The 27,165-nt window shown below is 38.9% G+C and overlaps 1 protein-coding gene across 4 annotated transcripts in view; it reads right to left on the bottom strand.

Annotated features, from left to right (window-relative positions):
• Window positions 1–26,868, bottom strand: part of CROT (carnitine O-octanoyltransferase) — a 48,534-nt gene extending 21,666 nt beyond the window's left edge. The window contains exons 1-9 of one of the 4 annotated variants that reach the window (XM_070470145.1): window positions 24,666–24,865; window positions 24,115–24,205; window positions 21,392–21,527; window positions 15,517–15,641; window positions 14,032–14,213; window positions 13,730–13,854; window positions 9,532–9,640; window positions 1,060–1,153; window positions 113–238 (exon numbers count right to left, since the gene is read on the bottom strand). In XM_070470145.1, the coding sequence (XP_070326246.1) occupies window positions 113–238; window positions 1,060–1,153; window positions 9,532–9,640; window positions 13,730–13,854; window positions 14,032–14,213; window positions 15,517–15,641; window positions 21,392–21,506 (876 nt within the window). In that variant the 5' untranslated portion in view covers window positions 21,507–21,527; window positions 24,115–24,205; window positions 24,666–24,865. Of the gene's footprint in view, window positions 1–112; window positions 239–1,059; window positions 1,154–9,531; window positions 9,641–13,729; window positions 13,855–14,031; window positions 14,214–15,516; window positions 15,642–21,391; window positions 21,528–24,114; window positions 24,206–24,665; window positions 24,866–26,759 lie in introns of those variants that run through there. The other 3 variants (XM_020913742.2, XM_020913739.2, XM_020913741.2) reach the window with 3 other exon arrangements.
• Window positions 26,869–27,165: the final 297 nt, after the last annotated feature.

Genomic DNA, 27,165 nt, shown 5'->3' with positions numbered 1-27,165 from the left:
ACAGCTAGAGAGAAAGCCCATGCAAAGCAACAAAGACCCAGCACAGCCAAAGATAAGGAAATTCTTAAAAAAAAAAGAAAGAAAGAAATAACAGAACAAGATAGCTGAATACCTGAGAATAATCTTCCGGTGTAGCATGTGGACTGTCATCATCTAAACAAAATACCAGTAAACTGCTCTGAATTTTTTCTAACATAGTCAGGTTCTCGGGATTAAGACTAATCAAATATTCTCGTGCCTAAAGGGCAAGGAGAAAAAATAAAATGTTACAAGTTAAATATAAAATAGCCAGAAAAGCTCAACAGGTTCTCAAAAAGTTAGAGAAAAGGTTCATCAAGAAAAGTGTAAATTCAAGGACCTCAGTGTTGAATCCTGAACAGGTTTTCTTCTCCAACAGCACGCCTACTCCCTACACTTGTGCTACTAAATGTATAAAGGTATAAAGTTATGCCTGCTTTCCTGGGTGCTCAGACAGTAAAGAAAATGCCTGCAATTCAGGAGACCCAGGTTTGATCCCTCAGTTGGGAAGGTCCCCTGGAGAAGGAAGTGGCTACCCACTTGAATAGTCTTGCCTGGAGAATCCCATAAACAGAGGAGCCTGGTGGGCTACAGTTCATGGGGTCACAAAGTCAGATATGACTGAGTGACTAAGCACACATGAAGTTATGCCACCCCCTAGATTTTCTGATTGCTCAATACTGTACAATGTATTTAACATTGCTCAAAGCTATTTGTCTTTATTTCAAAATCTGAACAGCCAGCCAGCATGTGCTTGAGTGTTTGAACTATAAAGATAAACAAAATAAAAGTACATCCTCTCCCCAAGTCTAAATTATAGTTAATAATATTGTACTGCCTATTTGAAAGTTGCTAGAGAGTAGATCTTAAAGTTCTCATCACAAGAGAGAATTTTTAAATTTTCTATACAGTGATGGACGTTAACCAGATTTACTATGATATTTCTCAATATAAACAAATACTAAATCCTTATGTGTATACCTGAATAGAATGTTGTAAGTCAATTGTAACTCAAAAGAAAAGAAAAATGTAAATTATAACCTTAGCCCATCGAGTTCGCTCCTCGGTAGTTAATGCCGCTACCCCAGGTCCGTCAGGTTCACTGTGGCATTTCTTTTGGATGTATGTCAATTGCCTTTGGAAGATTAAATAAGGAAGATTCAAAAAGAGCACAGGCAGGAGCACTAGCTACTTTGGCCTTTCATAGGCTATGAAGTTTATTAGTATTTAAAAGTTTGCTGTATTACCCAAAGACAGGGATTATGGTCTCTACAGCAATGGAGCTATTCCCTACACCTTCCCCCCTCCCCCCCACAGTGATTATGTGCCTATTAATATCAACATACTTGATAAGAGCTTAAATAAATAAATTTTCTGTTTGATATAATTTATACTTGTCAAAAGGTACACACACTTCCAAGATCCAAGTAAATGCTCTGCATAATAGAGAAGTTTAAAAATATTCTGGTATATAATCTCACAAATATCATATATATTTTATCTAACTAAAAACTATGTGAATATATTAACAGAGGACTTATTCTATACCCAATTAATGCTTGGGTTTAATCCCCAAAATAGAAATACCATGTAGTTTTAAATATTGTCATATGTGCCATTGTTACTTAAAATCATTATAAAGACTATTCAGCTCAGTTCAGTTGCTCAGTTGTGTCTGACTCCTTGCAATCCCATGGACTGCAGCACGCCAGGCCTTCCTATCCATCACCAACTCCCAGAATTTATTCAAACTCACGTCCATTGAGTCGGTGATGTCATCCAACCATCTCATCCTTTGTTGTCCCCTTCTCCTCCCACCCTCAATCTTTCCCAGCATCAGGGTCTTTTCAAATGAGTTCATTCTTTGCATCAGGTAGCCAAAGTACTGGAGTTTCAGCTTCATCATGAGTCCTTCCAATGAATATTCAAGACTGATTTCCTTTAGGATGGACTGGTTGGATCTCCTTGCAGTTCAAGGGACTCTCAAGAGTCTTCTCCAACACCACAGTTCAAAAGCATCAATTCTTCAGTGCTCAGCTTTCTTCACAGTCCAACTCTCACATCCATACATGACCACTGGAAAAACCATAGCCTTGACTAGACTGACCTTTGGTGGCAAAGTAATGTCTCTGCTTTTTAATATGCTACCTAGGTTGGTCATAACTTTCCTTCCAAGGAATAAGCATCTTTTAATTTCATGGCTGCAGTCACCACCTGCAGTGATTTTGGGAGCCCAGAAAAATAAAGTCAGCCACTGTTTCCACTGTTTCCCCATCTGTTTGCCATGAAGTGATGGGACCAGATGCCATGATCTTAGTTTTCTGAATGTTGAGCTTTAAGCCAACTTTTTCACTCTCCTCTTTCACTTTCATCAAGAGGCCCTTTAGTTCTTCTTCACTTTCTGCCATAAGGGTGGTGTCATCTGCACATCTGAAATTACTGATGTTTCTCCCAGCAATCTTGATTCCAGCTTGTGCTTCAACCAGCCCAGCATTTCTCATGATGTACTCTGCATATAAGTTAAATAAGCAGGGTGACAATATACAGCCTTGATGTACTCCTTTTCCTATTTGGTACCAGTCTGTTGTTCCATGTCTAGTTCTAACTGTTGCTTCCTGATCTACATACAGGTTTCTCAAGAGGCAGGTCAGGTGGTCGGGTATTCCCACCACCATGATAAACCAGTTGCTTATGGACTTGTATCAAAAGCCTATCAGTGAGTTACAAGTGACAACTGCATAATTATTTCATTACATATTACAATGTTATAGTAATAGAAAGAAAATGCACAATAAATGTAACGTGCTTGAATCATCATGAAACCAGCCCATGTCCATAGAAAAGCTGTCTTCCAGGAAACCCAGTCTCTGGTGTCAAAAAGATTGGGGACTGTTGACACTACAACATGGATGAATGTTGAAAATGTAGGGTATACTAAATGAAAGAACCTAGACAGAAAAGGCCATTTAAGAGTCCATTTATATGAAATGTCCAGCGAAGGAAAACCATAGAGACAAAAAGTCAAGTGAAAGAGACAGAAAAGCTACCTCAGGCTGGTAGGATGGGAGTGTTTGGGAAATATGAGAAATGTCTGCTAACGGATGGGTAAGAGTTGGGTAGCAAATGGGGAATTACTGCTTATGAGTTCAGGGTTACTTTGAGGGGTGACAAAAATGTTCTAAAGTTGATTGTGAAGATGACAGCACAATTCTGAATATTCTAAGAAATGCTGAAATATATACTTTAAATGGGCGAACTGTGTAGTATGTGAATTGCCTCAAAGCTAGTATTAAAAACAAGAAAAAACTGAAAATTGAAATGCTACTTCCTCTTCTGTTATAACACTGTCTACTTACTCAGTAATAGGTTCCTTTCCTTCTAAATCCAGTTACCAATTCAAATTAATTTTATCTCCAAAATTTCTTCTGCATTTATCTCTTTCAAAAAAATATATAAATTGAAGTATAGTTGCTTTACAACATTGTATTACTTTCTGATATACAACAAAGTTACTCAGTTTTATACATATATATTTTTTCAGATTCTTCTCCATTATAGTTCATTATAAGGTATTGAATACAGTTCCCTATACCATACAGTAGAATCTTACTGTTTATGAACAGTGTTCCATATTCTAAAGTCCCAATCTCTAACTTTTTTCCTGGATTACTGCAAATTTTAACACATCTCTTTTGAGGCTCCAACTCATAAGATTCAGAATCTGACCAATTTATCTTATACTACTAATATGTATCTTATGTTTTTAAATAAAATTTCCTAATGCATAGGGCTGGCCTAATCACTCAGTTCACTCACACATCCACACCCACACCTTTCTGCTTTGAATTAAGCAGAGGGAATTAGAAAAAAAAAAAATCTGTTAAGTAATCTCTTAGATCTCCATCTGAATGTGAAAATATAGAAATAAATGACTTCAATACAATTTAATAATCAATATAATAGAGATAAATAAGAGGTTAAGTCCTTGGGCCATGAAGATAGGAAAGGGGATGGGAAATTATGAAATAAAACATAAACTAGGAAGTAGTAAGCCTGCGGTGACATGTGAACAGAAACAAAGCATGAGGAGCAATTCTTACTTAAAAGGTGGAAAAGGCAGGGGAAGGCAGTCCAACAGAGAGCATGAGCACATGCGAAGATTACAGATAATCTAACATACCAGAACTGCAAGCAGAGAAACTGGGTAGAAGAATAGGATGCAGAGGAAGGAAGAGCAGGACAAGGTTGAAGGGACAGGCGAAGGTCAGATTGAGACCACAGTTTAAAAAATGAGACTGTTAGCTAGACCTCAAGGAACTACTCAAGAATTGTAAGCAAAGGTGAGATACAATCAGATATGAATTTTTAAAGTCACAGGACTGAAGACTGTAGAGAATGTAGGGAAGCAAGAAAACCAGCTGAATCAGAGTTAATAGGCTGAATCAGAGTTAACGATCTGAACAAACAAGGCTTTTACTTTAAAGGAGAACAGAAATCCAAGTTTTTATACTAATAAAAACAGAAGTCCATGTTTATGTGAATTCTCCTGATTTTTAAATAGCAATTCAAATTCTCTGTTATCCAAGCAAAACAGGCTACAGGCTGAATTCAGACCACAGATCACATGTATGCAGTTTCTGAGAGAGTGGCTTTCAGTAACCCAAGTAATAAGCCTGATCTAATTATTTTATTGGGTTTCCCTGGTGGCCCAGAGGTTAAAGCATTTGCCTGCAATGTGGGAGACCTGGGTTCAATCCCTGGGTTGGGAAGATCCCCTGGAGAAAGAAATGGAGAATCCCATGGACGGAGGAGCCTGGTGGGCTACGGAGTCCACAGGGTCGCAAAGAGTCGGACACAACTGAGCCACTTCACTTCACAAAAATTGTTATATGTCAAATTTGGAACAAATTTTAAAATAAAGCTGGAACAGACAGAAAGATTATCCAATAAACAAAAACAAAAAACCTAAAAAATGGATCTTTATGTTTGTATCAAAATTAACAATGCCTGTCCAATTATGAAAAAAAATTGTTAACTGGAATGAAATGTAAGCAACCTATATAACTACTAACGGATGAGTGCCCAGACATAATTGCTACAAATCAATAAGGATTAAAAAATAACAAATAGAAAAGTAGGTAAAAGCAACTTGTTGAAAATACAAGTGACCTATAAATATATATATAAATATATTCAATTTCACTAGTTATGAGGGATGTGTCAATTCAGGCAACAATGAAAACCATTTCTCATGGGTCAGTTCACCATGTTTCAAGTTTAATTATACTATGTCAGCAATCATGTAGAGAAGTAGGTATCCTCCTAAAACACTAGCAGGAAACATAATGCTGCTATGAACAACAATCTGACTCTCTTTAAAAATTTAAAGGTATGTATCCTATGATCCAGAAATTTCATTTCTAATGTCAATACATAGATATTTTCTCATAAATACACAAAGAGGCATGCTTGAAAATGTTGGTTGTTTTTTATAGTAACAAATGCAAAGTACCTCAGTGTGTACTAAAGGAGAAATGTCAAACTATATAGTATGACCATTTGGTGGAATTCTATATGACAGTTAAAAAGAGTAAGGTAGATATGTCTACTCCAGTATGAATATATTATTGTCTTATTATTCACTGTCTTATTATTCACTAAAAGAAATGAACTGCAGAAAAATACCTAAAATAAAACTATTTTCTGGACTTCCCTGGTGGTCCAGTGGTTAAGAATCTGTCTCCCAAAGAAAGGAACACGGGTTTGATCCCTCGTTTGGGAAGATTCCACATGCTGCGGAGCAACTAAGCCCATGCATCACAACTACTGAAGCCTGTGCACCCTCGAGCTTGTGTTCTGCAGCGAGAGAAGTCATTACAATGAGAAGCCCACACACCACAGTTAAAAGGAGCCTCCACTCGTGGCAACTAGAGAAAGCCAAGCACAGCAACAAAGACCCAGCGCGGCCAAACATAAATTGACTAATTAATCATTTTTAAAAGACTATTTTTAAATATATAAAACTACCCCTTTCCTCATGTCACATACAAAAATCAATTCTAGGCAGACTTTTCATGTAAATGTGAAAGATAAAAGAGTGAAAGTTTAGAGCACAATGTAAGAAAATATCTTTCTAACAATGTGTTAGGAAAAAAAAATTTTATGGAAGTCCAGACACTACACAACTCATAGAGGAAAAGCTAGGCAGAACACTAGATAACATAAATTGCATCAAGATCCTTTATGACCCACATCCTAGAATAATGAAAATAAAAACAAAAGCAAGCAAACAGAACCTAATTAAACTTAAAAGATTTTACACAGCAAAGGAAATCATAAACAAGATGAAAAGATAACCCTCAGCATGAGAGAAATTATTTGCAAATAAAGCAACTGACAAGGGATTAACCCCTAAAAATAAACCCCTAAAAATAATCAGCTCATGCAGCTCAATATTAAAAAAAAAAAACCCAATCAAAAAATGGGCAGAAGACCTAAAACAGACATTTCTCCAAAGAAGACATACAGATGGCCAACAAATACATGAAAACATGCTCAACATCCCTAATTATTAGAGAAATGCAAATCAAAACTACAATGAGGTATCACCTCACCAATCAGAATGGCCACCATCAAAAAATCTACAAACAGTAAATGCTGAAGAGGGTGTGGAGAAAAGGGAATCCTCTTGCACTGTTGGTAAGAATGCAAACTGATATAACCATTATGGGAAACAGTATGGAGGTTCCTTAAGAAACTAAGAATAAAGCTACCATATGACCCAGCAATCCCACTACTGGGCATATACCCTGAGAAAACCATAATTTAAAAAGACGCATGTACCCAGTGTTCATTGGAGCACTATTTACAGCAGCTAGAACATGGAAGGAATTTAAATGTCCATCAACAGATGAATGGACTAGGAAGATGTTGTGTGTGTATATATATACACACACACATATACAGTAGAATATTACTCAGTTATAAAATGGAATGAAACTGGGTCCTTTGTAGTCATGTGGATGCACCTAGGATCTGTCATACAGAGTGAAGTAAGAAAGAGAAAAACCAACACTGTTTATTAATGTATATATACGGAATCTAGAAAAAATGGTATTGTTGAACAGATAAGGTCTCTGTGTCTTTGTCTGACTTCAGGGCAGGAACAGGGACAAAGACAAAGAGAACGGTCTTACTCACATAGAGAGGGTAAGGAGAAGGCGGGACGAATTGAGAGAGCAACAGTGACACAGATGCACTCCATGTGTAAACCAGCTAGTGGGAAGCTGCTGCATGCCACTGAGAGCTCAGCTTAGTGAGGATGATCCAGAAGGGTGGGAGTAGGGAGGGAGGTTCAAGAGGGAGGGGATATTTGTACAAATATAGTGGATTCGTGCAACTGTACGGCAGAAACTAACACAACATTATAAAGCAATTATACTCCAATTTTAAAAATTAAATTAGAAAAAAATTCCAACAGTACACAAAATGTATAATCCATACGGTAAAATACTGATATATTGGACTACATTCAAATGAAGAATTTCTGATGATCAAAGAGACACTTTGAAATCCATGAAAGCCTCATATTGAGAATGTATAATGAACTCCTACAACACTCCTATATTAGTGGGAAGTGTTTATCAGCACAAATACTTTGGAAAACTGGCATGACCACTGAAGCTGAACATACACATAAACTATGATTCTCCAAGTCCTCTCCTGAGTGTAATGAGACAGAAATGCATGCATGTATACATCAAAGACTCGTACAAGAGTTTTCACAGCAGCACTTTTTGTATTAATAAAATTTGCAAGCAAGCTAAGTGATTACACTTGAGAAGGGGGATTTCTGGTATAAGGGGTGTAACGGAAATGTTCTGTATCTTGACCTGGGTGGTAGATGGATGAGTATTTAGTTGTGGACTTCTGTGTGTGCTTGTGTACAGGTTTGCAATGCTCAATAAAAATAATTTAAAATATATACACATACATACAATTTTAGAAGACAAACCAGAAAATTTGAACAACTGATTGTATAATAATATATTAAAGAATTCTTGTTAATATTTTAGGAGAAGAAAGGCATTAGGTATGATCATGTTTTTTTTTTTATGTTTGTTTTTAAGAGTCTTTATATCTTAGAGAAGCTTATTATTTATAGTGAAAGGATATTATGTCTGAGATTTTCTTTAATCTGTGGTGGAGTGACAGGAGGGGCACAAGGAGGTATAGTTGAATAAGAGTGAATTTGTAATTGTTGAAGCTAGGAGTTAATAGCTGTTGAATCTAGGGGTGACTACATGGGGGAGCTTCATTATATAATTCCCTCTACCTTTGGAAATTTTCCATAATGCTAACTTTAAAAATATAAACATCCAAAATAATAGTCTGCTTGCTGTTTAGTCGCTCAGTTGTGTCCACCCCTCTGTGACCCCGTGGACTGTAGCCCACCAGGCTCCTCTGCCCATGGGATCTCCCAGGCAAGAATGCTGGAGTGGGGTGCCATTTCCTTATACACTATTACATGTACATACTATCTACACACATACACACACACACACACACACACACACAATGTGGGGTGCCATTTCCTTATACACTATTACATGTACATGCTATCTACACACACACACACACACACACACACTATGTGCTTCCCTGGTGGCCCAGACGGTAAAGAATCCACCTGCAATGTGGGAGACCTGGGTTCAGTCCCTGGGTTGGGAAGATCATCTGGAGAAGGGTACAGCTACCAACTCAGTACTCTTGCCTGGAGAATTCCTTGAACAGAGGAGCCTGGCAGGCTACAGTCCACGGGGTCACAAAGAGTCAGACATGACTGAGCAATTTTCACTTTTACCACATACTATGTGTAAAATATCAGAGAAGGCAATGGCACCCCACTCCAGTACTCTTGCCTGGAGAATCCCATGGACAGAGGAGCCTGGTAGGCTGAAGTCCATGGGGTCGCACAGAGTTGGACACGACTGAGCGACTTCACTTTCACGCATTGGAGAAGGAAATGGCACCCCACTCCAGTGTTCTTGCCTGGAGAATCCCAGGGACGGCGGAGCCTGTTGGGCTGCCGTCTATGGGGTCGCACAGAGTCGGACACGACTGACGTAACTTAGCAGCAGCAGCATATGTAAAATATATATATATATATATGTGTTCTTTGTAAAAGAAATCTGTATGTGCATGTAAATTCACTGCATTAGGTCTGGAAGGACACACCACACTAGCAACAGTGATTAATTTTGGGGCAGCGAATGGGATGAGTAATGTTTATAATGTTTATCTTTTCTCCAAGGAGAGTTTATTCATATACAATGAGTAAAATGAAAAGCTAATTTAAAAATAAAATAAAAATAGGCTTTTAAAAATTAGCATATATAAAATTCTTATTTCTCAGCTTACTATCACTTTTTAAAAGGTAATGTTGAACATTTTTTTTTTTAACTCAAGTAAAAGTTTAAGACCTAATGAGACTTAAGAAAGTAGTTTGAAAACCTCTGAATCTCTGGTGCAGTCATCAGGTATCCTTCATGCATTACATCAAAGACAAAAACTCGGCCTCGACATAACACTGCAAGGTGACTTGGGGAATGTCCTTCACTCTCTGGAAAAAAAAAAAAAGAAAACACAAGACTCAAATCTCTGAAAGCAAGAGTAAAAAATCATTCCTCCAATATTTTATTTATCATATATCCATCAAATATATCACGTGAATAAAAACAGTAAGGTGATAAAATTTCAGTTATGTCATAAATACATGTTCTTGAAACCTCTCTATGTCAAACATCTAGATTTTCATGTTTCAAATTCTGTATACTTTAAGAGTCTTCCATACTACTACAGGGCTTTCTAGTTTTATTTATGGATAGGCTGGGAGGGGGAAAGGGTTGCAGAGAAGTCCAGGAGGAGAGTTATTTAAGTTTCTTTGGGGGATTACTTTACTGTTGATTGATCATCAGATTATTAAACTGCAATAATATCTAGCTAGGATTTCTCAGCAAAGTATTTTTCAGTAGAATAAGGGTACTTTTCGCTTGAGTGGCAAGGAGAAAGAATTTTGCCCAATTTGTAGTGTTACCGAAGGCTCTGATAACACCTGCCAAGTCACTGACGATTGTTTGACTCATTTGGCACACCTTAATTACCCAGGAACTATTTGCTTTTGAGATTTGTAAATAACAGACTATTCTGACTTAGTCCCATTTTTTGAGAGCTAGGCTCTGACAAGGCTCTTCCTATACGAACTCTGCCTCTTCCCTCTCAAAAAAGGAAGGAAGGAAGTTAGGAGAGAAATATAATGCCATTGGAAGCAAACTGATGGGTTGATATGTACAAGGAAATGTGCTAAATGCTTTACACATGTTTTCTCATGATATCTACTCATTAGCTATGAGGAAGAACTATTTCCTGAAAGCACTATTATTTTTCCTCTTATGTCCTCTTTCCTCAGAGCTGGGGTATGTGTTTTCTGTGTCCCTCATGGCTATTTCCAAATCATTTCTTCCCCTTCACAAACCTCCATATCCTTTTACATTTACCGTCACTACCTTTATTGTCCTCTACTACTTAAAATTTGGGGCTGTAAACAGGAAATAAACCTGAGGCCAAGTTAATATTTGGGGAGAGGAGGACAGAGGGTGCTACCTAAGGATGAGCATCAGAGGTGATATCTGATCAGAGACCAAAGTAAAGTAAAAGAGCTAACAAAGGAATATGGGCAGGAAGACAGCTTCAGGCAAAGGAGTCAGCAAGTGCAAAGGACTGGGGCAAAACGAGCTGGTCTGCTTAAAGGGAGAAAAAGGTCAGTGCAGCTGCAGCACAGAGAAAGAAGTGAAACGGCAGAGAAGACTGGGGCCACATCCTATGGGCCTTAGAAAGGGCCTGCAATTTAAAAAATGATGGAAGAGAAGCCAGTGGAAGGTTTTAAGCAGGACAGTAATAATGTCATCTAATTAATACTTTACAAAGGGCATTCCAGCTGCCATATGAAGAAGGGATTATAAGTGCGAAGAGAATACATAGCAGAATCAGTTAGGAGGTAACTGAAGTGGTCCAGGTGAGAACAACAAGAGAGGTGATGGTGGCTTTGACTAGGGTGTGACACTGAAAGAAAGCAAGAGGTCAATTTTTTCCTTTTAAGATGCGACATATTACAGACCTGTCCAACCCAGTAAAGAGGGAAAATTGTTAACGCAGCACAGAGGGAAGGATAATGCAAAAGCAAGGCCCATGATTAAACAAGAGGTGGCGGAGCCCAGGACATCATGCAGAAGGGCTATCCTTAGGAATCAGAAGAGTTCATCCATCTTTATAGAGAGAAGACAAAATATATGAACATGTAATAGAGCACTGCAAGGGGGCTGCAAAATGGGCTAACATTGGAATGAATATGTTTCTACGACTGCTGTAATAAATTACCACTAACTTAGTGATAAATCACCACTAACAAGAAAATTTTATTGTCTTACAGCTCTGGGGACTACAAGTTTGAAATGTGTCTCTCTGGGCTAAAATGAGGGTTTTCTCCGAGTCTGGGTTCCTTCTGGAGGCTGTAGGAGAGAATCTGTTTCCTTTGATTTTTCAGCCTCTAAAGGCTGTCCATACTCCTTCCTGACTCAGAGCTCCATCCCTTCATCTTTTAAAAATAAATATTTTTAAATTTTCTTGGCTGTGCTACATAGTTTGCAGCGTCCTTAGTTCCCTGATTGGACCCGGACTTTGGCAGTAAAGTGCTGAGTCCTAACCACTGGATCAGCAGGGAACCCCTTCCATTCCTCCATCTTTGATGCCATCAAGGGAGGATCCTAACTTCCTCATGCTTCTAGCCTTTGGCTCTCTCTGCTTTCTCTTTCTTCACTTATAAGAACTCTAGTGATTATTCCGGGCCCAGGTGAATAATCCAGGATAATCTCCCTATCTCAAGCTCAACTGATTATCAAATTTAATTTATTCGCAATTTAATTCCCCTTTATCATTTAAGGTAACACATTCAATAGGTTCCAAGGATTAGAAAGTGGACATCTCTGGAGTTCATTTAGTCTACCTGCCAGATAGGTTAGCAACTTTGATGATAGAAACATTACTTTACATTTGTTGAGAAGTAAGAGAGTTCATTAGCTAGGAATAAAGATGGAGAAAGTCATCAAACAGTCTTCTCTGAAAATGAGAGAATACCCTGACAAAATACAGCAAGGTAGTGCTTTGGATCCACTTGAGGTTAACTGAGAAGAGTGATGTTTTGTGGATTCCTGTGGCCAAGTAAACTACTAGGGTAGATGTCTTTAATACGTGTAGTAAAAGCAGAAGACTAAAATTTACACAGTGTTGAGGTGGGGGTGGAGATGAGGAGGGAGAAGGTGAGCAAAGGCTTGAATGTATTTAACATATGCTAGGGGATGGTACGGAGAAGGCAATGGCACCCCACTCCAGTACTCTTGCCTGTAAAATCCCATGGACAGAGGAGCCTGGTAGGCTGAAGTCCATGAGTCGCTAAGAGTCAGACACGACTGAGCGACTTCACTTTCACTTTTCATTTTCATGCGCTGGAGAAGGAAACGGCAACCCACTGCAGTGTTCTTGCCTGGAGAATCCCATGGACAGAGGAGCTTGGCAGGCTATAGTCCATGGGATCACAGAGAGTCAGACATGACTGAAGCAACTTAGTATACACACACAAAAAAACAAAAAACAGCAAAAACTTCAAACCAGGCCTACTTATTGCTTCCTTACTGAGACTAGCCTCTTAGCTGCAGTGGCTAGCACGTTGTTATCCCCATCAACACGTAATTTCTTCGATTTTCTCCTTAACCAGAGTAGATTCCATACCCAACATTATAATTTCTCCCTTGCAAAAATCCTTCACTCCCTCTTCCACTGCGGATGCTTAAGAAAAAATACAATATACCATATAGTCTAACTTTAAACTCATAAACACACATTTCAACACCGTTTAGGTACCCTACGTTTATACAGAATGTGTGCTTTTCCCATTTTCCAAAACGACCATTTCAAACTATCAAATGATGCAATGTAAGCACTAGGCTTGTATTGAACTATGTAAGACACACTTTCAAAAAAAATCCATTCCCATAAATTACTTCCTGTTAAATCACTATGGCTGAAAGATAAAGTTCATAGAAAGCCTAGTCTTTCTGTGACTAGTCCAAATCAAAATCCAATAAAACTAGTCAAAATCCAGTAAGAAATATTCTTCAAAATACTATGTTCCATAACATCACAGGAACTCCCTGGCAGCTCAGCGGTTAGGACCTGACACTTTCACTGCTGTGGGCCTGGGTTCTGTCCCTAGTCAGGGAACTTCAATCCTGTAAGGCACATGGCACAGCCAAAAAAAAGAGTACATTCCACAGCATCACAGAAAAACTGCAGCAAAACTACCCAAATCCTGGGGCTTCCCTGGTGACTTAGTAGTAAAGAATCCATCTGCCAAAGTAGGGAACATGGGTTCAATCCCTGGTCCGGGAAGATCCCACATGCTGAGGAACAACTATGCCCGGGTGCTGCAACTACTGAAGCCCCCACTTGCCACAACTGTTAAGTCAGAGAAAGCCGAGTGCAGCAACAGAGACCCAGAACAGCCATAAATTAAATAAATAAATCTTAAAAAAAAAAAAAAACAACTACCCAAATCCCAATGCTTTTACCAGAAAAAGTACAAACGTTTTCTACTTACCAGTCCTAAAATAATTAATAATTGAATCTCTAGTAATTCCTGGAATCTTGCAGGTGGAAAACAACATTCGGAATTGATTCATATCTAGAGGAGTATTTCCAATTTTTTCAACAGCTAACTTTTCTCTATTAAAAACAAACAAACAGACAAAAGTATACTGACCAAGAAATCATTATAAAACTTTTAAACCAAATAGTCACACCTATAGTATTCATCCTCAAATGAGTAAATAAAGCTTCTCAACATTTTGCCACCAAAGACTTTGAGTAAATATGTAACTGAATTGACATAACTATCCTTACTTTCTTATTAGCTGCCAGTAGTTCAAGTTATGCCAAAGACTTATACTTCCTCTTTCCAATTGTGTGCCTTCCTTTGGAGGCCAGTAGTGTTCAATATGGCTTGTAGGACCCCCAAAGTTGACATTCAGTTGTGATGGTATACGAACATCCAGGTAGGCAACATTCAGCCACCACTCTTCCAGCTAAAAGAAATTAAGAACATCAGCCTAATGCTATTGATAGTATCAATACCTGAAGGTGTAACTGCTGAGGAAAAAAAAAAAGCTCTATTTGTTCTTTTTTCTTTAATTACTCTTTAACACTTAAAAACATTTCATTTTAAATCATTACAAATAGTAAAAATGCTATTGTGATCATTTCTTTCTTTTGGAATTATGGGATCTGAATTAAGTACTGTTCAAGTTTAACTACATTATCGAAAACATGAAATAGGAAAGCATTGAAAGAAACACCTTCAAACAGAGCATATTAAAATCATCAATATCCAACAAAGCACTCTAGGTGTGTTTTCCCAGAGTACCTGTTCACAACTGCAATTGAATTTCATGTGTAAGTAAGTGGATCTCATCAAATTACCTGGAGCTCTTTTTGAAGAATTTGATGTTACAAACTATAGTCAGTCATTTGGAAAAATATAAGTGAAAAGGATACAGGCAGAACAATGACTTCTTTAACCTTTACCCTAATTTAAAGTCACTGAAGGCTCAAAATTGAGAAAAAAAGGAATCTAGACATATAAACTTGTATTACTCCATCATAGGTATCTAAAGGACAATAAAAAGATCAGTTTGCTTTTTACTTCTAAAACTAAATGATAGTTACAAACATTATTTCTAGACTAAGCCTGTATCTTAAATGATGAAAACTCATCCTACAGAAGTATAGTTGTTAAGATGAAAAATCAAAGAAGATTCCTTGTGAAAAATTACTGAGATCTTTATACCAATGCTTCCTCAATCTATCCAACTGAAACACAGAATACTCATAACCATTCTTCACTCCAGTTTTCTAATGGCCCTTTTCTCCTATGCACTGTATAAATATTTGCACACCATCAATGTGATATCTATTTTAGTATTTTGGGCTTTTTTTTAGGCTATGATTATCTGGACAAAATGTTTTTCTCAAACATGGTCTAAAGATGACCTGCATCAGAACTGCATAGGGTAGTTAAATAAGGATATCTGGGCCCCCTGTCCAGAGATACTGAATCAGAATCATTGGTCCCAGGAATTCTGCATTTTACCAAGTTCCCCCACATAATAAAAGGAACCCACACACAATACTTGAAACTCCCCAGAGTTAAACAATTCATTCATTCTTTTGGATGATAAAGACAACAGTAACTGTAAGGATTCTACAGTATAATTGTACAGTAATAGTATTCTGCAGTATATTCTACAGTAATAATTTTAAAATGAAAGGTAGATACACGTTTACTTTCATTAAGTATCAATATTCTAATAAATACAGTAACATAAATACCCAGTTTCTTTTTCCTTTTGCTCTTTGAAGTAATTTCTGCTGCAATTTTTCTCCAATACCATTTTGAAATTTCCGGACAATTGCTTCAGTATTCTTATATTCTTCCTCATTTGCAAATGGCTTTACTGTAAAAGGAAGAAATATGCATTAAAAGTATTTAGATGTCAAGTACCACAAACTCACCTCAATTATTAGTACTTACATAAATCGTGACTCAGTTATATAAAACACTTATATATATATTAGAGCAGTCCACTAAATTAGAGTTTATAACATGAAAATGGCTGAAAAGCAATAATGCAAAACACTTCAAAAAATAAAACAGTGGATACTATGTAGTCTGATAACTATTTCTCCCAAAATTATTTTAAAATCATTCTAGACAATGATAGTTAAAATGACACACAGGACTATCACCTAGTTATTAGTCCAATAGGAAAGTAAATCCTGTTTAGCCATTACTGTGAGAAATTAAAAGCTTCTTTCCATTAATGTTCAAGCAGAGCCTTACACATTATGAATGTAAACGCAGCATATATGTAGATTTAAGTGTAAAGCCTTCCCAGAGCAGTTTAGGATCACTTGTGGCCAATAACGATTTTCTTCAAGAACACATACACAGGGTGCACATATGTATACATATATGTATACACATATACAGGGTGCCAAGAAGGAAATGGCAGCCCACTCCAGTGTTCTTGCCTGGAGAATCCCAAGGATGGAGGAGCCTGGTGGGCTGCCGTCTGTGGGGTCGCACAGAGTCAGACACGACTGAAGCGACTTAGCAGCAGCAGCAGCAGTCCATGAAAACCAAGTGTTCTGAAAATTAAGCTATAGATGAAAGTAGAAATCCCTTAATTAGAAATCAAGGGACATTAATATCTTCCTTTTGATTTATTTTTGCCTCCTCAAAACCTTAACGTTAATTTAAATAGCTGTATTCAGACAGCACAAGTGAATAATCAGAAAGTTTTTTTAAAAAAAGAAACTAGAATTCCCAGATGAAAGTGAGAAAGAAAGAAAAAAAAATCAGAGGTCTTCCAGTTAAACAAAGGGAACTAAGTTCATAAATGTATCTTCACTTCTAGTAACTCACTAAAATGAGAATTACTAAAAAAGTATAAGGACAAAGAACATGAAAGAAGAGAGGACAGCAGAGAGGTTAACATTTTACAAATTAGAAAACAGGTGGGGAAATGGTGACTGACCACAGAATGGACGAAGTATCCATAGCCTAGGGAGTAGAAGGAAGTGGGAGGTTAAGGAGGGTTTGCTGCAAACCCAAGCAAGCCAAGTCCTGCAGTGGGACTCTAGGAAGGTTCAAAAATTCAAGACACACAGACTTCTAAAGATAAGGGACAATATGAGGCTGAAAACAGTACGACTGCTTCAATGCCTGTAAAAGCAGCTGACAACCACCCCATCCACACTTGTCCTTGTGAATCTCCTACACTCCAGAAAGCCAGACAACTTCCTCCCTCCCAACAGCCTTAGAAATATGAAGGTTTACCCTTAGGAGAAGTTGTAACAAACTAGCAGAATACATGGATTCCAGCTCACATTTTAAAGAGGGTTAACAACGAAAGTGCACACTAGAACAATGATCCCTCCTGCCTCTTCCTCCACTCAGCTCTCCAAACACTAGCCATCAGGCTTCTGCCTTCTTAACAAAAGATGAGAGAATTCTTCTTCGGGGAAAATACCAGTTCAAGAGAAAGGAGTTTGGGCATTTGGATATGTCCCAATAGAACTTCTAGATCTCTGCCCTATTACCCTTTATGGTTCATTATAAGGCCCACAGGTCACCAAGGTCTACCCACACACTCAGGGCTCCCCATAAGCTTTTCAGGATCTGCCTCAAATGTGAATGACAAAGGATTGCCACATATTAGAGGAAAGCCTTTCATGTAGGAGTCAGACCAAAAAAGGACTGATGATGCCAAATATTAAATGGACCAAAAAGGGACAAGTGGCTCAGAAGGTAAAGAATCGGCCTGCAATGCAGGAGAACTGGGTTTAATCCCTGGGTCAGGAAGATCTGCTGGAGAAGGAAATGCAACCCACTCCAGTATTCTTGCCTGGAGAACTCCATGGACAGAGAAGCCTGGTGGGCTGCAGGCAATGGAGTTGCAAAGAGTCAGACATGACTGAGTGACTAACATGCTCACTTTCACTAATAAAATGAAAGGAAAACAACTTTTCAATTAAAAACTTTGCCCAGAAGAACCAGATCCAAGTAATAGGAGCTTCTCTCAGAAAGAGAGTGAAAAAAAGAGGAGAAAACTACAAAACAAGTGATACTTTAAAAATTTCTTAGGTGGAATGGTGCGGGGGGAGGGACGCTCAAGAAGGATGGGATATACATATAATTATGACTGATTTGCTTTGTTGTATGGCAGAAACCAATACAACATTATAAAGCAATTTTCTTTTTTTTTTTTAGAATTTATTTTTTCCCCCAATTATTTTTATTAGTTGGAGGCTAATTACTTTACAATATTGTAGTGGTTTTTGCCGTATATTGACATGAATCTGCCACGGGTGTAGATGTGTTCCCCATCCCACCTCCCTCCCGATCCCTTCCCTCTGGGTCATCCCAGTGCACCAGCCCCGAGCACTTGTCTCATGCATCCAACCTGGACTGGCGATCTGTTTCACACTTGATAATATACATGTTTCTATGCTGTTCTCTCAGATCATCCCACCCTCGCCTTCTCCCATAGAGTCCAAAAGTCTGCTCTATACATCTGTGTCTCTTTTTCTGTCTTGCATATAGTGTTATCATTACCATCTTTCTAAATTCCATATATATGTGTTAGTATACTGTATTGGTCTTTATCTTTCTGGCTTGCTTCACTCTGTATAATGGGCTCCAGTTTCATCCATCTCATTAGAACTAATTCAAATGAACTCTTTTTAATGGCTGAGTAATATTCCATTGTGTGTATGTACCACAGCTTTCTTATCCACTCATCTGCTGATGGGCATCTAGGTTGCTTCCATGTCCTGGCTATTATAAACAGTGCTGCGATGAACACTGGGGTACACATGTCTCTTTCAGATCTGGTTTCCTCAGTGTGTATGCCCAGGAGTGGGATTGCTAGCAATTTTCCTCTAATTAAAAAAAAAGAATAATTTCCTGGAACTGAAGAACTTTTTTTTTTTTTTGAAGAACATGACTTTTAAACAGAAAGGACCCACTGAATGTTCAGAGAAATAATGAAAATACTTATACATCATGATACATCACTGGGATATTCAGAATAACAGAGATAAAGAAATGGTTTCCAAACACATTTAGGGAGTGAAAAACAACAGGTCACATATAAAAGGCCAAACACCAGAACAGCATCAGGTTTCTCAAGAGAAACAGTCCCTTCAAAACTTAAGAAAAGTCATTTCCCAAGGGTGCCCACTCTCACCACTACTATTCAACATAGTTTTGGAAGTGTTGGCCACAGCAATCAGGGCAGAAAAAGAAGTAAAAGGAATCCAGATAGGAAAAGAAGAAGTGAAACTCTGTTTGCAGATGACATGATCCTCTACATAGAAAACCCTAAAGACTCTACCAGAAAATTACTAGAGCTAATCAACAAATATAGTAAAGTTGCAGGATATAAAATTAACACACAGAAATCCCTTGCATTCCTATACACTAACAATGAGAAAACAGAAAGAGAAATTAAGGAAACAATACCATTCACCACTGCAACAAAAAGAATAAAATACTTAGGGAGTATATCTACCTAAAGAAACAAAAGACCTACACATAGAAAACTATAAATCACTGATAAAAGAAATAATCAAAGAGGACACAAACAGATGGAGAAATATACCATGTTCACGGATTGGAAGAATCAATATTGTCAAAATGGCTATACTACCCAAAGCAATCTATAGATTCAATGCAATCCCTATCAAGCTACCAACGGTATTTTTCACAGAACTAGAACAAATAATTTCACAATTTGTATGGAAATACAAAAAACCTTGAATAGCCAAAGTAATCTTGAGAAAGAAGAATGGAACTGGAGGAATCAACCTGCCTGACTTCAGACTATACTACAAAGCCACAGTCATCAAGACAGTATGGTACTGGCACAAAGACAGAAATATAGATCAATGGAACAGAATAGAAAGTCCAGAGATAAATCCACGAACCTGTGGTCACCTTATCTTCAACAAAGGAGGTAAGGATATACAATGGAGAAAAGACAACCTCTTTAACAAGTGGTGCTGGGAAAACTGGTCAACCACCTGTAAAAGAATGAAACTAGAACACTTTCTAACACCATACACAAAAATAAACTCAAAATAGATTAAAGATCTAAACGTAAGACCAGAAACTATAAAACTCCTAGAGGAGAACATAGGCAAAACACTCTCTGACATAAATCACAGCAGGATCCTCTATGACCCACATCCCAGAATTTTAGAAACAAAAGCAAAAATAAATAAATGGGACCTAATGAAACTTAAAAGCTTTTGCACAACAAAGGAAACTATAAGCAAGGTGAAAAGACAGCCCTCAGATTGGGAGAAAATAATAGCAAATGAAGCAACAGACAAAGGATTAATCTCAAAAATAAACAAGGAACTCCTCCAGCTCAACTCCAGAAAAATAAATGAACCAATCAAAAAATGGGCCAAAGAACTAAACAGACATTTCTCCAAGGAAGACATACAGATGGCTAACAAACACATGAAAAGATGCTCAACATCACTCATTATCAGAGAAATGCAAATCAAAACCACAATGAGGTACCATTACACGCCAGTCAGGATGGCTGCTATCCAAAAGTCTACAAGCAATACATGCTGGAGAGGGTGTGGAGAGAAGGGAACCCTCTTACACTGTTGGTGGGAATGCAAATTAGTACAGCCACTATGGAAAACAGTGTGGAGATTTCTTTAAAAACTGGAAATAGAACTGCCATATGACCCAGCAATCCCACTTCTGGGCATACACACCGAGGAAACCAGATCTGAAAGAGACACGTGCACCCCAATGTTCATCACAGCACTGTTTATAATAGCCAGGACATGGAAGCAACCTAGATGCCCATCAGCAGACGAATGGATGAGGAAGCTGTGGTACATATACACCATGGAATATTACTCAGCCATTAAAAAGAATTCATTTGAATCAGTTCTAATGAGATGGATGAAACTGGAGCCCATTATACAGAGTGAAGTAAGCCAGAAAGATAAAGACCAATACAGTATACTAACGCATATATATGGAATTTAGAAAGATGGTAATGGTAACCCTATATGCAAAACAGAAAAAGAGACTCAGATGTATAGAACAGACTTTTGGACTCTGTGGGAGAAGGCGAGGGTAGGATGTTTCAAGAGAACAGCATCAAAACATGTATATTATCTAGGGTGAAACAGATCACCAGCCCAGGTTGGATGCATGAGACAAGTGCTCGGAGCTGGTGCACTGGGAAGACCCAGAGGGATCGGGTGGAGAGGGAGGTGGGAGGGGGGATCAGGATGGGGAACACATGTAAATCCATGGCTGATTCATTTCAATGTATGACAAAAACCACTACAATATTGTAAAGTAATTAGCCTCCAACTAATAAAAATAAATGAAAAAAAAAAAAAGAAAAGTAATTTCTAACCCAGAACTCTATACTCAGCCAAACAATCAAGCATGAGTAGCATAAAAGCCTAATAGTACTACCTGGCTTTTTAAACTATGGAAAAATTAACATGAGAGAAAGACAGAAATGTTCTGGACATTTTAAGGATACTTTTAATTATCATGAGCCTAGAGGACAAAACAATTAGACCCACATCAACTTCTGACAATTTCACAGTTAAGCTGCTAGCAATATTAACATACATTAAAAGATCACAAACATACCTGATTCAAGGTATTTTTTTAATGATTCTTCAAGTGAAGGAACAGGCAGTGATGGAAGGGAATCTTGGTACTGAAATGTCCTTTCTTCAGTGGATTTAGCCAGTTGATTTTCCATGATGAAGTCACAATAGGAACACTGTAGAAAAAAGCCCTCATAATTAAATCTTGTAAATATTCTTTTAGGTACTAGTTTCAATCCACTACATCAATATTTAGGGATCACAGTGTATCTTGGACTTGGTTCTAGTCCTTAGGAATTCACAGATTCGTCACAGAGAGAAAATCAATTAAAAAAAACAAACGAACCAGAGACTCAAATTGCTAGAGGTCAAGGAGTGATCCTCAAGATCACTATATTTTTTTGAGCACTGAATACTGGCCAAGTATTGCAGTAAGTGTGATAGAAACATGTCATCTCCTTCATCTTCATTCTATGAAAAATGGCATTCACTGCCATTTTACATAAGAATTCAAATCTCAGAGATTTAGTAAATTGCCTAAGATCAAACCAACAACTCAAATACGGATCTGTTTGACCATAATCTTCCTCCCATACCTGATAGTGGGAGAGGGACTTACAGTAAGTCAAAATGGGTAGGCAGAATGCAGATGTGTAGAAAAGGATAATGGACTGAGAGCAAGAAATTTCAAGAGGAAAATATGAAAAGGCATGGAAGAGTCATTAAATCATAAACTTACAAAATATTACAAGATGCATAAATCAACAGAATGCATAAGTCATAAACTGCTATAACCTAATTGTGCAGTGGTGTGAGGCCTACACAGAATGATCAAGTATCATAAAGCAATCTTGAACATTTTCCAGATGTATTAATTTTAGAGAAATCAAAGTAACACAAAATGTGAATAGAAAAAGAAATCCCTCAAAGAATTCTTTAAAATTGTATATTAAAATAGCAGCTGAGAAATCAAGGAACAGTAATATTAAGAATTTCCTGTCCTTAAAAAAAAAAAAGAATTTCCTGTCCTTTCAAATACTACTTGTTAAAACTAATAGCAAAGTCAAAAAGTATACTCCACTCACAGAAAGTTACAGAATAAAACATTATATTAAAAAAAAACAAAAATGGTGTAGCAGAGATTGCTTTAAGCCAATATAATTCTCGCCCTTTCTTAACAGAATCCCAAGACTCAGCTGGGTAGCAGGCCACACAGCTGTATCTCTCCTACTCTCCCTTGGAGCTCGGTATGGCTTTTGAATGTGTATGCTGCCTCCAGATCATGCCCCTGTAAGGAACTACAGGTGTTCTCCTCTGCTTTCTCTCCTCCTCACTATCAAGCAGGAAAGTGCCAACTGGACTAGCACTTTGGACCCATTTATAGGAGACAGGTATTGAGGCTGTTAGCATCTTCCTACTAGCCCTGGACTCCTTCCTCTAGATGTATGAGAAAAACACAAAAAAACCACCACCACCACCACCGAAAAACCCTTTTACTTACGCCACTGTAGTTTGGCTTTCTTTGTTAAGGAAGAAGAGCTTAGCCTATAGCACTAATATAAACTGAGATACAACAAATATCCCAATTCCTCAGCCTCTTCCTATCTAAATGACTGACTGCACTTCACTGTGACCATCCATAAATATGGCTTTAGGACTAAAGGAAATGCAGATCTGGGTCCAAATGCCAACTCATCACTTTCTACTCACATGCCCTGGGACAAATAACTTTATCTGAATTTCTTTATCTGTAGAGAGGATATTCAAATAATGAGAATCGTTAGGGTTAATTTTTCCCTTAATACCTTCAAAACTGAATTATAAAAATAATCTAGTTTTGAGACAACCACATCATGTTAAGCAGGATTTCGGTAAGTGGCCCGCTTGATTCTGCACCCTCTAATACCCAGAACCTGTGAATATGAGATTACCACTTCTTGGACTGTGATGTTGTTATTGCAAAATTGACCTCAAAGGAGAGGGATTAGCCAGGTGGGCCTAATCTAATCACTTGAGCTCTAAGGAGCAGAAAGCTTTCTCCAAGAGGTGGCACAAGATGAGCCAGGGAGATTAAAAGCATGAAAAGGGTTGAAGGTGTTGTCTGGCTTTGAAAATGCACATGCTCCTGTGGAACTGAGAGAGGCCCCAGGTGACGGCCAGTGAGGAAATAAGAACCTCAGTCCTAATGAAGATTAATTCTGCATGGAAATTAATTCTACCAACAACCTCAATGAATCTGAAGATGGGTTCTCCCTCAGAAAGCCTGGACCAACAAATTCATTTCAGCTTTGTGAGACACTAAGCAGTGAACCCAGATAAACCTACCTAAACTTTGCATCTATAGAGATGCCAGTTAATAAACTTGTTTTTTAACTGTTAGGTTTGTGATAAATTGTTATGTAGCAATAGGAAACTAATACACCTATGTAGAAAAACAAGCTATCCTCTGTATACATCCGTGCCACTTAAGACTCTAGGCATCTGAGACCACGACTATCAATTCCATACTCACTACAGTCTTAATTCTGCAAGAGGTACACAGTAAAAATATGAATTATCAGATTCTTTCATAGAGGATTGCTTTGAACTCTCAATCACAAAGACTGAATAAAACCATTCCAAAAGAACCTATAAATAAATGCTTTAGGAAAGTGATCAGGCCGGACTTAATTACAGTGGGCCACCTGGAAGCAGGAAGATGGAAACTCTTGAGTACAAAACAGAATCGGGGAACAGAAATAAAAGGCAGAGTTTACCACATACCGGTAAACCAAGATGAGTTGTTTAGGAATGCCAAGTGCTTGTTGAAACAATTCCGTTCAGGACCCACAGGGGTGTGAACTGAGCTGGTGAACTGCGGGCAGGACGAAAACAAGCTTAACAATTGCGGGAGTGAAAAATCAACAACAACGAGCGAAAAAGGGTGGAAGACACACAACTGAAGGGTTGGGAGGCGCCAAGTCTCATCCTTTCGTAACTCACAGCAAACACACGCAAAAAGTCCATCTGCCAGAAAGCTAGATAAAAACTACCACACGGATTAACTAGGTTACCTACTAGGACCGCACTCCCTTCCGTTAGATAAGCCCCCGATAACAATGAACCTGCCGGTGCCCAGGGACCTGGTGCTGGCGATTTATCGCAGGGCTGCAAGTTCAAAGGCTGGCTCTAGAGACAGGAGGAGGGGCGACGAGAGCTCGGAGACGCCCCCCACCAAAGCAAAGGCAGCTCCGCACACCCTGAAAGCCACCAGGGGACAGCAATCTAACGAAGCACCACCGCGGAGCAGCCCAGCGGCCCAGCTTCAGGAGTACCTCTCAGACCCCGACCAGCGAGATGCCCGAAGTCACCTCCGCCGAGTCCTGTCACCTCTGCGGCTCTACACCATTTAACTCTGTCCTTAACTTCTCCCCACCCCCAAAATTTGGGGGGAGAGAGGGAGGGAGCGCAACTCCACCAACTCCGCCGCAGCCCCCAGCTGCACGGGCCGGCTCCCCTCAGGCCCAGCGGAGCGAGAATTGAACAGAAAGCCTCGAGGGTCCCGCCCCCGCGGTCACCGGGGAACGGGGATTGGTTGGGATGCCGCGAGGGTCCCGCCCTGTCCTTGAAGGCGCGGAGGGCGGGCCGGGCCTGCGCAGTCTCGCGACCTGGCCACGCCTTTCTCGGGCTTTCCTAGTCCCGAGCAGCTTTTTAGGCTGCTGGCGACCGGCGGGCCTGGCGGGCGGGCGCTAAGGGCCACAGTCCGAACCCAGGCTGGCAGTAGTTTACTGCTTGCAGCCGGTGGACCACAGCGCCTCACTCGGAACGTGGCTGGAGCTGAGGGCCGGCCGCGCTCCGCTCAGGTGCCTGACTCTCCGGAACCGGTATAAGAACAAATGGCCCATTTTCACGCAAGCTGTGCAAGACTCGCTGCGCTGTCCTCTTCTAGCTCTAGCTCCTACTTAGCAGCCGCTCTTCCCAAAGTGAAGAACTCCTTGTCACTTTTTGTAGCTCCCATGTAAGAATTTATACCAGTGCCTTAAGGAGGAATACTGTCGTTCCCTCCATGTCCTACCAAGAGAACAGTAACCACATAAATCCCCACTTGGTCTCTCTTTTGCTTCATCCTCTGAGGCTGAAGTTTGCCCAGCGTAGACATCCCGCAGCACTGGGCTGTCGGAGCTTCCCCACCCTCCCACAGTTCTTCCTGCTGCCCGAGGTCCTTGAAGCGGGCAGGGACTCACACTGCAGGCTTCAGGCTGACCTGATGCCTTCTACTGTCGCACCAAGAAATGAAGTTTTTAACCAGAGGGAACTAGGCAAGTGTAGAGAACGATCACAATACAATGAACATAGCTTCACAAGCAAATCTGTTTTACATTTACTCCTGGAAATACACTGTTTCCGTTTTCATTTTAAATACACTTTCATTTTTGTGAAAGAAAAGACCAATAGTTTACAGTGACTGTGAACTGGATATCAAATATAAATAACTGGATTTCAAATTAACATGTCCGTTCCAGGCCCCAATCTTTTCCTAACTCTGTAAAATCTGACTAGAAGGAAACTGAGGATACAAATGAGTATTTGTTAAGTTCTCTGCGAAAATATGAATGCGTTTGGTTGCAGTGCATCTTCTGCGCTAGTGATGTTACATAATAGTGGCAGACACACTTTTCTGATAAATGTTTTGATTTCTGAAACATATCAGGCCAAATAAGGCTTTAGATAGGGGTTATAAAGTTGTGATTTCTGAAGATGCAGGAGGAAGGGGGGTACTTCTCTCATAGTATCTAGACTATGTTCTGGATGTTAAAATTAGCTTGCAAGATATTATTCTTAAACACAATTTTTAAAATAGTCAAAAAAGCTTCAAAGTATTTTTTTCTCTTTCCTAGTGAATTTTGGTACCTCTTACTGTTTTTGCATGTCTAATACCGCAGGGTGGCATAGAATTTAGGGTCACTTAGCTTCAATGCCTCCTAACCTTGTTAACTTAAAAGGAAACACAATATTTCTGTAAAGATTGCTGGATTCTTAGAAAAAAAACCCATGGGACTGAATGCAAAGGAGGGAAACGGAGACCTGGGTATGCAGGGGAGAAAAGGTAATCTTTAAAAATATACGAATAAGCAAGTCTACCAATAATTCCCCAAAGCATATAGTTAAAAGTGACTTGTTTTTCTTCAAAATACACAATATGTATTTTAATGGCAGATTCTGAATTCTGTTCAGGTTAAATTTGAATTTGTTTACATCTCTTGCAGTGGGGTGGCTGATAATGGATCTTGAGTCGTATGTTCAGGCACATGACATATATTGTTAACAAGAAGTTGTCCCAAGGTTAAAAATTGATTGTGAGTCAAAATATTTTTCTGAAGAAAAACTTGTAATTACTACAAGTAGTGATAATAATGTTTTTTATTTACCTTTATTTGTTTTTGGCTGTGCTGGGTCTTCGTTGCTGCATGGGTTTTTCTCTAGTTGCAGAGAGCAGCAGCTGCTCTCTAGTTGCGGCGAAAAGGCTTCTCATTGCTGTGGCTTCTCTTATTGCAGAACACAGGCTGTAGGGCACACAGGCTTCAGTAATTGTTGTTCCCAGGCTCTGGAGCACAAGTTCAATAGTTGTGGCCCCCAAGGCTTAGTTGCTGCAAGCATGTGGGATCTCCTGAGATCAGGGATCGAATCTGCGTTTGTTGGCAGATGACTGCTCTACTCCTGAGCCACCAGGAAAGCCCAAGTAGTGAGTAAGGTTTTTAAGTTGCCATAAAAGATATTTCATATTTAGTCCCATGAGACCTTTCATTTTTCATCCTATATAGTTCTTTCTCAGTG

Source organism: Odocoileus virginianus, chromosome 1 (assembly GCF_023699985.2).
Source record: "Odocoileus virginianus isolate 20LAN1187 ecotype Illinois chromosome 1, Ovbor_1.2, whole genome shotgun sequence".
Lineage (NCBI taxonomy): Eukaryota > Metazoa > Chordata > Mammalia > Artiodactyla > Cervidae > Odocoileus > Odocoileus virginianus.
Note: the sequence above shows the minus strand (reverse complement) of the source record. Positions and strands in the feature narration are given on the sequence as shown.